The 13,572-nt window shown below is 41.8% G+C and overlaps 1 protein-coding gene across 4 annotated transcripts in view; it reads left to right on the top strand.

Annotated features, from left to right (window-relative positions):
* The first annotated feature begins 779 nt into the window (after positions 1–779).
* Positions 780–13,572, top strand: part of LOC128689117 (microtubule-associated protein futsch) — a 79,437-nt gene continuing 66,644 nt past the window's right edge. For 3 of the 4 annotated variants that reach the window (XM_053777247.2, XM_053777253.2, XM_053777239.2), the window contains exon 1: positions 781–910. Coding sequence is in view for 1 of the 4 variants with exons in the window: in XM_070085316.1 (XP_069941417.1) it covers positions 842–910 (69 nt within the window). In the remaining 3 variants the exon portion in view is untranslated. Of the gene's footprint in view, positions 911–13,572 lie in introns of all 4 variants that reach the window. The other variant, XM_070085316.1, reaches the window with a different exon arrangement.

Here is a 13,572-nt window from a genome sequence, read left to right as displayed (position 1 = left end):
AGGATATGTTTTACATAGTGCACACTTACCAGACCCATTCTCTCATACCTAGTCCCAAATTTACTACTTACAGCTTATCTGAGTGAACTGAGCTCATCACATAGTCCTATGGCAAGGACCCTAGTTTTAAACCCGTAGAAAAACGTCACAGCCCCTGAACTGGTTAATGCATGTTGTTAGAGTGCAAACAAGGTACCTTTTATGAAGGGATTCTGGGAAAATGGTTAACTGAATTTAAGTCCTGGATGTGGAAAGGGTAGTGCTTGCACTCTGAAGGGAGGGGTGGGAAGTTGCTGCTGGAGGTTAATTTGAATTGTGATGTCAGCCCCCTATATGGCAAGTATTGTTTGAATAATAGCAAATTTGTTTTCTCTGGGTTACCCTGCCTTGTTGGGAGAAAGCAGTTTAGGGAAATCAAATATTTTTTAACCCGATGAACGTCTTCTGCCAAGGCAGGGTGACCCAGAGAAAAAAAAAACTCATTCACCATCATTCATTCAACTGCTGCTTGTCAAAATTTCTGCTGACATCACAATTATGATTGTCCTCTGACTGCAGCATCCTGACCTCTCCTTTCAAGTGCAGGCAGATAAGTTAGCATAATGATACACTACATTTTTATGTGAATTTTATGCATGATAATTTTACATGTTCATAATACAAGTTGAGGAGTGTATTGTGGTCATGCATGCTTGCATTTACACAAGCTTTTACTATTTTTTCATCTTTTCAACATAAACATCATTCAGTAATCAGAATGATTGTCACAGAACACTAATAACTTTATCTTTGTCTACAGTCAGAAGCTGAAGATGCAGACGTTAAGGTAAAAATTGAAGAAATGGGTGCTGAAGATAAATCTTTTCAGTCCAAGAAGACAGACATGTCAACGACAAAGATAAAGCAAGAGGTAAAAACGTGATACTTGGTTATGGTGGCTGGATGGATTCCCCGTAAAATGCTCGGGTGATTAGTTAACAGATTACTAAGCACCTGTTGGGTATTGTCTCCCACCCACTTTTTCCTTCCCCTCTGGTGACTTCCTTTGTTGTTCCTTGGGGTATATATTATGTTGCGGCTAAGTGGTTGTTGCTCCATCTCATCCTCATATTTCCAAGATCTATATATTTTTTTTTTTTTTTTTTTTTTACAATCCTGTCATAAGACTGCAGCTCATATAGGAATGGTGCATATATATTATATATGTATGCTCTTCTGTATATAGTTCACATATTTACAACATAAAAAAGGGACAAGCAGAGCTTTCCCAATAATTCAACTAGCATATAATGTGCTTTATTAGGGTACACCTGAAATCATTAACTTCAGTATACAGTTGAACATTTCCAGTCCGGTATCAAATTGACAACCTTGGTAATCTAGCATTGAGCGAGATGGGGGTTGCCTCTCAAATTAGTGAGCGTTTTGCCAAATAAATTAAAAATTGCCCTGTAACAATTAGTGAATGGGCAATTATATACATAGTTTGGGAAAACTGACTCCAGTTGTATAGTTACTCTTATTTTATTTTGTGCCAGAATGCAGACTGCTAGAGTATGAAAGCTACATAACTGAAGACATTCAACTAAAAGGAGAGCAATGTTTTGAAACTAAAGTTTCAAGAAGTCTGATTTTGTGATTGGTTGAGTAAAGGCATTATGCAAGTTTGTTTTATTTTCAGTATGTATGATGATATATTGCTCTTCTTGGCATCATTACAGTAGTTTTCAAGATGGTTTAATTATTTTTTGTACTTACAATTGTAAGTGCCTATCTTCTAACCTAGTAACTATTGTTTCTAATTTTATAAATCAGTCATCAAAGTTCCTCATTGTCTCAGAAGCTTTGAATTAGTGTAAATTTGTTTCACAAACAACAACAGCTTAGTCTCTACAGGGACAGGATACAGTTTTTCTGGCTTATCAATTCATATCTACTGCATAGGTTAATTAATTGAACAGTTTAAGGCTTTTATACTTGGATACACCAGAAGAATTGTAAATCAATAATGCTTAGCAAAGAAATAAACTCAGGTGGTTAGATAATTAATGTAATATGCATAGGAAGAAAGAGACATTAAGTATTCCAAACATATTGAGCTTGATTTCAGTCTTCGAACTCTTTTGTAAAAATTTTTCCTAACATTTCATGACTTAAGCATAATTAGTGGTCATCTCTAACTCTACCAAGTATGGCATTTGTAGTTCATTATGATTCACTAGAATCTTGGGCTGAAATAAAAAAACATCTTGATTTGTAAAAATGTATTTTATTGTTATGAATTTAGAATATGGTAATGTATAAATTTATCTTGAACTACATAGTAAATGCTGTATTTACTGTGTTAAAACCATACAATACCATTTTTGACAAAGATGATTTCTGTCATTGGAAGAGTGGACTACATACTCCTTATATCGGAGCTGCTTATGATGTATTGGCATACCAAAAGAAAGAGTATACTTTGAGCTTTTTTCTCTTAACGTGGAAGGATTTTCATCCTTGTTTGGTCATCTCTTTCAGCCTGAACCTGTTACTGACAAGTCACGTTTGTGTCAACTGAAGGCATATTTATTGAATGTTATGTATTTATTCTGAATTTCCAGTCCTTTGAAGTACTGTGTATGATTAGATGACAGTTCTAAGGAGGTTCATAAAAGATGCTAGGATTGTGCGATGTATATACTAGTTGCTAGTATATGTGTGTTACTAGTTACCAATAAGATGGAATATATGTATATGAGTTGTCAGTATGGTGGGAGCTGTAGTGCATTAACCAGTGTCATAAGGTAAATTTGGGAGTTACTGGTACTCTGGGAATATTTAGAGTAAATTATACTATGGCATTTAAGTAATTTGCCTTTATAGTGAGATACGAAGAATAAACTCAGGAATAGTCTCTTATTATTTATCTCTGGCTGCATACACTAACCATATAAAGAAACTTGTTAAGCTGATATATTGGCTATTGTCACATCAGTGTCCTGTTAGTTTCTGCTTTGAAACTAGGATGCATTTTCTGCCTAGAAACCAGGATAGTGAACAATAAGCCTGTCAGACAATTTAGGCTAAATGATCATATTTGGCTTTGAAAGATGCTGCATACTTGGAAGACTTCTGATAATAGTTTGTGTTGACTTGATGTAAATACAAGTAAAGGCTTGCAGGATGAGGGAACTCAGTAGAACATTAATATACGTTTGTTGTTGAATTTGTATTTTTATCTCCAGTGTTTCTTGGGGCAATACATATATAATTTTTTCATAGGTGGCATGCTTAGGTGCACATAAATAGCTTTCAGTGTGTACAATTTGGGAGTATGTGCCATATTTTGTCATAAATATGGTAACTAGTTTTAACTTACAAATAACAAATTATTGAAAATTTTTGCAAGAATGAAATTTGCATCAGTTACTGATTTCTAATTTTGCTCATCAGTGTCACTGCACAATTTCAACGATTTAGCAGGTTAATGCTTTATAAGTTTGAAAATATCTTGTTGAGAATTTCTTGAAAAGGTGGTTAGTTCATATATAATATATATTTATATATATACTTTATACGTGTATACAAATTTTCTTCCAAATAATGGTTGGTGACTAATAATAGAAGCCATCACTGACATATATCATGAGTTCTGATGCAGTTTCAGCCCATATAAATTATACAAATAATGCAGTTATTTTAACATGTATTAAAACAATGCAAATGATTGCTAGCAACCAGAGGTAAATGGACACTAATGCATGCACAAATTTATTGAAGATGTTTTGGCCCTTGGGTCTTGGTCACTTTAGATACATAAATATGAGAGAATACAGGCTATATATAGTAACTGGTGGTAGTTTTGTGAGGGGCACTGGAAGTGGAGAAGGGTATATCTTATGGCTGTCACGTGGCAGTCACAAAAGTATGTTTTAAGAATATAACCTTGGCCCACATGATCTTAGAATATGCTTCCCCGAGACTGGCATGTGAATCCGCCATAAGATTACACATTCTCCACTTTGTGCCCTACCTCCACTACTACTGGCAGTTTGGAAGGACTTCTAAACTGTAGTATCTGAGTGCCTCTGCAAAGACAGTGATTATGTATGAGTGAGGTGAAAGTGTTGTATGATGATGAAAATATTTTTTTTTTGGGAGGGGGGATTTTCTGCAAGCCTTGGTGGGAGACGACTGACGTGTTAAAAAAAAAATTGTATTTTTTTTCAACATGTCGGTTGTCTCCCACTGAGGCAGGGTGACCCAAAAAGAAAGAAAAAATCCTCCTCCCAAAAAATATTTTCATCATCATTCAACACTTTCACCTCACTCATACATAATCACTGTCTTTGCAGAGGCACTCAAATACGACAGTTTAGAAGTCCCTCCAATATCCCAAACCCTTCCTCTAAAATGTAGGCATTGTACTTCCCATTTCCAGGACACAACCTTTATTCTCTTATACCACTCACATTTGAAACGATCAGGGTTCCAGGACAAAAAATATCTGCATTAGTGTCTATTTTCTTATTATTATTTTAACTTTAAAAAGTATACTTAATTTGGAGGGACAAAGTATAGAGAGTTGTTACTGTCAAAGAACAGAACTGGATTAATGTTTGTAATTGCATATTTTTAAATTAGGGTCAGTAAGTAGTAAGATTTGGCCCACATTTGCTGATTGCTGTTTTAGCAAGCAAACAGTACACAACAGCATTCTTATGTAGGTATAACTGTATGTTAATTAAATACCACTGAAACTGGTAGGCATTCAAAAATACTGTGATCTCAGTTTTAGTCAGTACTTTCTAAGTTAAATCTTCAGCTTGTATTGCATCTTAACATCATAAACCCTAGGAACAGCTTGCTGTGCCTTGATACTTCTAAGTTTAAGCTTTAGCTTGTACTACGGTACATCATAACACTATAAACCTTGGGCACTGCTTGCCGTGCCTGGACGTTACATACATACATTTGCTCTGTCTTTATGTTGCTACCACTGCACAGTTTTTCAGATGCCAAATTAAGGATATAACAGAGCTTTATTTAAAACAGTCTTCCAATTAGAGCCGTCATGGTAACTTCTTTATGCAGATGAAATATGTATTTATTAGTTTCTTTTCTGCTTGCTGAATGCTGAAATACTGTCAAGAAGTGTAATTGATTTGGTGTATCATAGAAAAAGAGATGTGGGCATTATCTACACTTGTTAAGAGTTTTTTATTACTTGTTGCATAATGCTTTAACTAGAATTCACAATGCTTGAATCTTGATCCAAGGTAATATTGATTTCTTGGTCATAAAAGTAAAATTACATTAGCAGTGCTGCTTTACATGTTACAGTACTGTATTAAGAACTAAACATTTTGATTTTGTCAGTTATGACTAAATTTATTATCCTGGGTCTAAAAGATTAGATTTGAGTTCTAGTTCTTTGTGGCTATGTATTGGTATTGTGTTACTGTATATAGCTCTTGGTTTCCCATCTTTAACCATGATCTGTGATTTCAAAGTGAGATTTTCAACTTTTGTCACCAAATATAATCTTGCACTATTATATGCACCAATCAGAACTAGTTAATTTCCTTCTATATTGTTATCCAAGACAGGAAATAATCTATAAACATTATTGTCTTGATCAAATTTTGTTTTCTAAAGTTTTATATTACATGAATTTTTATGAGTTTCAAGTGATTATTGTAGAAATGGTATCAGTTATTTCACTTTAAAGACTATTTCTTATGACAAGCTTTATGTTCCTATCACTTCTAGCATAATGAATGTGATGTATGTACACTTGTGTAACATTTTACATTGCATCAGTAGTAGTCACTTTGTAACAGGTTGGCTCCTTTTTTGTAATTAAATAAAAAAGTTTATAATTAAGTAAATAAGAATTCTTGTTTGATTAATCCTTCTCTAGTGTAAGTTGAGTGAATGGGAGGGAGTTGTACATGGTAGTTACAGTACATCATGTCAAGCCTTCCCAGTATTATACCTCATAATGTACTTGTCCAGCTCATGTATGAGCCAACCTATTACTAGACTATTTGTTGATGTGATTGAATGTTTTGAATAGCAATTGGAAAGGGATATTTAGAACAGGAACCCAAGTAGGTATAAGATATTTAAAAAGAATTAGGAAATGCTTAGTCCATCCACTTCATGTGTAGGAGGGAAGAAACTTGTCAAACATTCATTGCCAAGATGCAGGATAGTCAGTAGACAATGGGAAATTGCAGCAGATAGAAAGATGAAATATTTATTCTAGCACCATACATGACCAGCTTCCTAATTTCACCTTTTAATTAACCATTTTTAGATCCTGTAATTAATACTGTTTCCTGTATAAGAATGATTATTAACTGGTCATTTGCATTATTTAAGCTTATCTTGGATCAAGAGTAAGCATTTTTTTTTTTGTTTTTGAACAGGATACTACGGACATAAAATGCTAATGAGAATGGAAGAGGGTTCACACAGTGCGTTCGTATATTATGATGAAAAAGTTTTAATTGGAAAGACAATATGTCGTTGACTTAGTTTTCTTTCATAGTCTAGTTGAAATGAAGTTTTAACAAATGCCGGTGATAAAGCTGGAGAAGATGAGATGTGTGCAAATTGTTAGAGTTTCACATCTTTCAACACACCAGCTGCATTCCACCAGGGCAGGTGGGATTTATACAGGAGAAGGGGTTACTAGCCCCTTGTTTCGAGCATTGTAGTTGCCTCTTACAACACACACAGCTTATGGAGGAAGAATGCTTTTCCACTTTCCTATGGAGAGGTTTCACATATCCATGTGATTTTTTCTTGCCTAATAAACTTCACTGGTGGAACAAAAAGCAGCATCCAATATAAAAAAAAGTTTGTGCATTTGTGCAACTTAAACCCTCCCTGGCACTTGTGCAGGATACGTTTATGGCAAAGAACATAGCTTTTTGTCTCAGGGTATAGAGTAATGGATTATAGTGGTAGTTTCATCGTTACTGTAGAAAATGGTGACTGGTCAAGTAGACTTGACAAAGATTTTATACATTTTATGTACATTTTTAATGTAGACTTGCTTTCAGCACTATACTTGTCAATGACTAAAATCATTCTTCATTTTCGGAGTATATTTGCTGTCATGAAATACAGCATAAAAAAATAACACCATTAGTCATTGAGTTATGTATCAGTATTAAACAACCTAGCAGGTTGGTGGTCAGCATCCATCTAGGAAGGTACAGTACTTCAGTCCTGTAGTAGAAGTGTTCATCATTTTGCACTGGCAGCATTACTGGTCATTTCTTTGTCTCGTGAATATAAGATGATGGATGAATCGTACAAACTTCATTTTACAGTGTCCCTTCCCTGGTAAAGGGCTCTTGATTATGGAATTGGAGCTACCCTTTCCCTGGATCAAACATGATGATCTGTTCCCCAGGTGTTGTGTGATATTTACAAGTATAGTCCTGGAAATGGGAGGTACAATGCCTGTACTTTAAAAGGAGGGGGTTTGGGATATTGGCTGTTTGGAGGGACAATTAAACCCATTTGAGTGCCTCTGCAAAGAGTGATTATGTATGAGTGATGGTGAAAGTGTTGAATGATGGTAGTTTTTTTTCTTAATTTTTGCCTCTTCAAGGGGGGCTCCTTGGCGTGGTGAAGAGGCTCTTGGTCTGAGGAATTAGCCCTGTTGGTCTTCTTCCTCAGACCGAACCTAATTACCCCCCATTCTCCCCTCCCCTATCCCATCCTCCCCTTTTTCCATTCCTCCTCCTCCTCCTCCCCACCCCTCCCTTTTGCCCTTCCTCTTTTTGGCCTTTGGGATTTCTCCCACAGGCGCGCTAGTTCCTAGGTAGGGGAAAGGACACCGGGGTCCATCCCATTCCATTGAGGTTCTTGGCGGTGGCGTAGTTTGCCGTGGAATCTGGATTGCCTGGGGATGTCCCGATCCCTCTCCGGTATCCCGGAGTAGCTTTGGGTGTCTTTCAGGCGACGGGTGTATCTCTGGAAGCCACCTTTCGGATTCCGGGGGTGGTGGCCGAAGGAGGTATGCTTTGTGGCGGATATCCGGCCGCCCTCTCTTTTGTCCACCGAGGTAGCTCGGCAGATGTGAGGTTGCTATCCCGGATTGCTGGTTTACTGGCATGAAGGGTAGGGTATGGCACGGGTTCCATGCTGCATCTGCGCTACTAGCGGTGTTGAGGTCCTCTTGGGCGCGGAGGGAGATTTCCGGCCCTTTCATTCCTCCTGGGAACTATTCCTCCCCGCTCCCCCCTTTTTTTATTATTTTTTATTTTTCTTTTCTTTTCTTCTTTCTTTTTTTTTTTCTTAAAAACAAAAAGCAAAGGAGTAACCTAACCATGGCAGCCCTAGTCCATGAACCCACTACCCCCGGGCCCCTTCTTGATACCGCACCCCATTCTGACCCTGCCTTGTGTTTAGATCACTCTTTGGACACTCCTGATGCCCCTGTACCTCTTGCTGGTGCTGTTTCCTCACCCGCTTCAGGTACCGGGGCTTCGACTGACTCCTTCGATTTGTCTGAACTCCGCTCTCCTTTGACTATGCTTCCGGCTTCTCCCTCTACGGTACGGCAATTTTCGAATCGCCCGCCCATTTCATGCCGGACCAACTCCGGTCCTACTCCTAAATGCCAACGTCAATCTCCTGATGATGCTCCTTCGTTACCTTCCCATTCTACTCGGAAAAGACCGACATGTCAAGCACTCCCTCTCCACGCTCAGTTTCGGACCACACAATGGACTAAATTCTTTAAGACCGACTTCTTCTTCTGCCTACCTTTCTGACCATAGTATTGGCAAAGCTCTCCTGCATCATGTTGGTAGAGATATTTCATTTCATGCTCTCAAGAGCGGTATGCACTGTCCAGAATGCTACCCAAGCTCATGATCTTTCTCTCCTTTCGAATATCGATACTACTCCTATCACTATTGAAAAACATCTTTCTCTCAATTCTTGTAGTGGTACTGTCATTCTGCCCCATACCATAGTCCAACAGAATTTCCAGGCATGTGGCAATGACATTTTTGAACAGCTGGAACTCCAAGATCTCCCAATCCTCACCTCTTCAAGGGGGGCTCCTTGGCGTGGTGAAGAGGCTCTTGGTCTGAGGAATTAGACCTATCGGTCTTCTTCCTCAGACCGAACCTAATTACCCCCCAATCTCCCCTCCCCTATCCCATCCTCCCCATCCTCCCCTTTTTCCTTTCCTCCTCCTCCTCCCCACTCCTCCCTTTTGCCCTTCCTCTTTTTGTCCTTTGGGATTTCTCCAACAGGCGCGCTAGTTCCTAGGTAGGGGAAAGGACACCGGGGTCCATCCCATTCCGTTGAGGTTTCTTGGCGGTGGCGTAGTTTGCCGTGGAATCTGGATTGCCTAGGGATGTCCCGATCCCTCTCCGGTATCCCGGAGTAGCTTTGGGTGTCTTTTGGGCGACGGGTGTATCTCTGGAAGCCACCTTTCGGATTCCGGGGGTGGTGGCTGAAGGAGGTATGCTTTGTGGCGGATATCCGGCCGCCCTCTCTTTTGTCCACCGAGGTAGCTCGGCAGATGTGAGGTTGCTATCCCAGATTGCTGGTTTACTGGCATGAAGGGTAGGGTATGGCACGGGTTCCATGCTGCATCTGCGCTACTAGCGGTGTCGAGTCCTCTTGGGCGCGGAGGGAGATTTCTGGCCCTTTCATTCCTCCTAGGAACTATCCCTCCCCGGTCCCCCCTTTTTTTTTCTTTTTTTTATTTTTATTTTCTTCTTTCTTTTTTTTTCTTAAAAACAAAAAGAAAGAAGTAACCTAACCATGGCAGCCCTAGTCCATGAACCTGGTACCCCCGGGCCCCTTCTTGATACCGCACCCCGTTCTGACCCCGCCTCGTCTTTGGACCACTCTTCAGACATTCCTCATGCCTCTGTACCTATTGCCGGTGCTGTTTCCTCACCCGCTTCAGGTACTGAGGCCTCGACTGACTCCTTCGATTTATCAGACCTTCGCTCTCCTCTGACTATGCTTCCGGCCTCTCCCTCTACGGTGCGGCAATTTTCAAATCGCTGACCCGTTCCACGTCGGACTAACTCTGGTCCCACGCCTAAACGTCAACGACAATTACCTGCTGATGATATTTCTCCACCTTCACCTTCTCGTTCTTCTCAGAAACGATCGACACGTCCTTCACTACCTTTCCACGCTCAGTTTCAGACTGAACAGTGGACTAAATTCTTCACTTTACGACCAACTTCCTCTACTGCCTATCTTTCTGACCATAGTATTGGCAAGGCACTCCTACGCCATGTTGGTAAAGATATTTCTTTTCATGCTCTTAAGAGCGGTACGCGCATCATTACCGTACAGAATGCTACCCAGGCTCGTGAGCTCTCTCGTCTTTCCCATATAGATACTGTTCCTGTCACCCTTGAAAAACATCATTCCCTCAATTCTTGTAGTGGTACCGTTATTCTGCCCCATACCATAGTTCAACAAAATTTCCAGACATGTGGCACCGACATTCTAGAACAGCTGGAACTCCAAGATCTCCCAATCCTCAAGGTAGACACTTACGTTCTTCCTGCCCGTGGGCGGAGACGATACCCTAGCAATGTGGCTCGTTTAACTTTTGACAGCCGAGAACTCCCATCCTCAGTTTATATAGCAGGACATCGGTTACAAGTTCGAAAGGTGATCCCTACAGCACAACAGTGTAGAAATTGCTGGCGATTTGGCCATCCAGCGAAATATTGCAGATCTATCGCCGAATGCCCAGTCTGTGGTGCCGATGACCATTCTAATACGTCTTGCAATCGATCTCCCTCTTGCCTTAACTGTCATGAGGCTCGCCCTTCGTACTCTCGCCGTTGTCAGGTCTATTTAAACGAGCGGGAAATCCGTTACCTCAAAGAGGCAGGAGGTCTCCCTTATGCCATGGCGGTTTCTCATCTACGCCTCCCTCTTCAAGGGGGGCTCCTTGGCGTGGTGAAGAGGCTCTTGGTCTGAGGAATTAGCCCTGTCGGTCTTCTTCCTCAGACCGAACCTAATTACCCCCCATTCTCCCCTCCCCTATCCCATCCTCCCCATCCTCCCCTTTTTCCATTCCTCCTCCTCCTCCTCACACCTCCCTTTTGCCCTTCCTCTTTTTAGCCTTCGTGATTTCTCCCACAGGCGTGCTAGTTCCTAGGTAGGGGAAAGGACACCGGGGTCGATCCCATTCCGTTGAGGTTTCTTGGCGGTGGCGTAGTTTGCCGTGGAATCTGGATTGCCTAGGGATGTCCCGATCCCTCTCCGGTATCCCGGAGTAGCTTTGGGTGTCTTTTGGGCGACGGGTGTATCTCTGGAAGCCACCTTTCGGATTCCGGGGGTGGTGGCTGAAGGAGGTATGCTTTGTGGCGGATATCCGGCCGCCCTCTCTTTTGTCCACCGAGGTAGCTCGGCAGATGTGAGGTTGCTATCCCGGATTGCTGGTTTACTGGCATGAAGGGTAGGGTATGGCACGGGTTCCATGCTGCATCTGCGCTACTAGCGGTGTCGAGTCCTCTTGGGCGCGGAGGGAGATTTCCGGCCCTTTCATTCCTCCTGGGAGCTATTCCTCCCCGCTCCCCCCTTTTTTTATTCTTTTTTTTGTTTTTATTTTCTTTTCTTCTTTCTTTTTTTTTCTTAAAAACAAAAAGCAAAGGAGTAACCTAACCATGGCAGCCCTAGTCCATGAAACCACTACCCCCGGGCCCCTTCTTGATACCGCACCCCATTCTGACCCTGCCTTGTGTTTAGACCACTCTTCGGACACTCCTGATGCCCCTGTACCTCTTGCTGGTGCTGTTTCCTCACCCGCTTCAGGTACCGGGGCTTCGACTGACTCCTTCGATTTGTCTAAACTCCGCTCTCCTTTGACTATGCTTCCGGCTTCTCCCTCTACGGTACGGCAATTTTCGAATCGCCCACCCATTTCATGCCGGACCAACTCCGGTCCTACTCCTAAACGCCAACGTCAATCTCCTGATGATGCTCCGCCGTTACCTTCCCATTCTACTCGGAAACGACCGACACGTCAAGCACTCCCTCTCCACGCTCAGTTTCGGACCACACAATGGACTAAATTCTTTACTTTAAGACCAACTTCTTCTTCTGCCTACCTTTCTGACCATAGTATTGCCAAAGCGCTCCTGCGTCATGTTGGCAGAGATATTTCATTTCACGCTCTCAAGAGCGGTACGCGCATCGTCACTGTCCAGAATGCTACCCAAGCTCATGATCTTTCTCTCCTTTCGAATATCGATACTACTCCTATCACTATTGAAAAACATCTTTCTCTCAATTCTTGTAGTGGTACTGTCATTCTGCCCCATACCATAGTCCAACAGAATTTCCAGTCATGTGGCAATGACATTTTTGAACAGCTGGAACTCCAGGATCTCCCAATCCTCAAAGTAGACACTTATGTCCTTCCTGCCCGGGGGCGGAGACGTTACCCTTGCAATGTGGCTCGTTTAACTTTTGACAGCCGAGAACTCCCGTCCTCTGTATATGTCGCGGGACATCGGTTACAAGTTCGAAAGGTGATACCTACACCGCAACAATGTAGAAATTGCTGGCGTTTTGGTCACCCAGCGAAATATTGCAGATCTATGGCCGAATGCCCAGTCTGTGGTGCCGACAACCATTCTAATACATCTTGCAGTCAACCTCCATCTTGCCTTAATTGTAATGAAGCTCACCCTTCGTACTCCCGCCGTTGCCAGGTCTACTTAAATGAACGTGAAATCCGTTGCCTCAAAGAGGCAGAAGGTCTCCCTTATGCTATGGCAGTTACTCATCTCCGCCTCCAAGGGAGACTACCCCGTGTTTCTTATTCTCGTGTTTCCAAACATCCCCCCACTTCTGGGGTCCCATCTTCTGCAGCCTCCTCTGTTGTTACCCCTCCCATAGCCATTACGGCATCTAATCCTTTTGCTGTCCTTGGCTCTGACGTCCCGACTACAACTCAGTCTGTTCTCACATCTTCGCGTCCTTCCTCACAAGCCCCAGTATCGACAAGACCTCGTACGACACCTAATACCAATCGCCCCTCTACTCAGAAGTCCAAAAAATCCACATTGCTCAAATCTTCTTTGCCCCTTCCTTCCCTTCTTCCACCTCCACACGTTACCTTTCCAGTCTCTGTACCTAGTTCTTCCCCTCTCTCTGGCTCTATTACAAGTGTGGAGATTCACCCTCCTCCTCGTACTATGCCTTCCACCCCCGTCCCCTCCCAAGTTTCTCCCTCTTCTGTCACCTCCCAGGTTTCTACCTCTTCTGTCCCCCCCCACACTTCATCTCCAGTCCCTTACACTTTTCCCTCCCCCTCTACTTTGGTACAGTCCATTACTGTCCCAATCTTTACTCACCCTCCTCCTCCTATCTCCAATATGGTTTCCCATACATCTTTGAATTCAGAAACACTTGAAGCCATTTCAGAATATATTGCAGAGACTAAACCTTCAATGGACACTGATTCACTTCCTGTTCCTTCTCTTCCCTCTCCTCCATCTTCACAACCCCATTCTTCGCAACGCTCCGTTCCTTCGCTACTTGAACATCTTCCAATGCCACCACACG

Source organism: Cherax quadricarinatus, chromosome 1 (assembly GCF_038502225.1).
Source record: "Cherax quadricarinatus isolate ZL_2023a chromosome 1, ASM3850222v1, whole genome shotgun sequence".
Classification (NCBI taxonomy): domain Eukaryota; kingdom Metazoa; phylum Arthropoda; class Malacostraca; order Decapoda; family Parastacidae; genus Cherax; species Cherax quadricarinatus.
The sequence above is the reverse complement of the archived record's forward strand: the minus strand, read 5'-3'. Positions and strand labels throughout refer to the sequence as shown.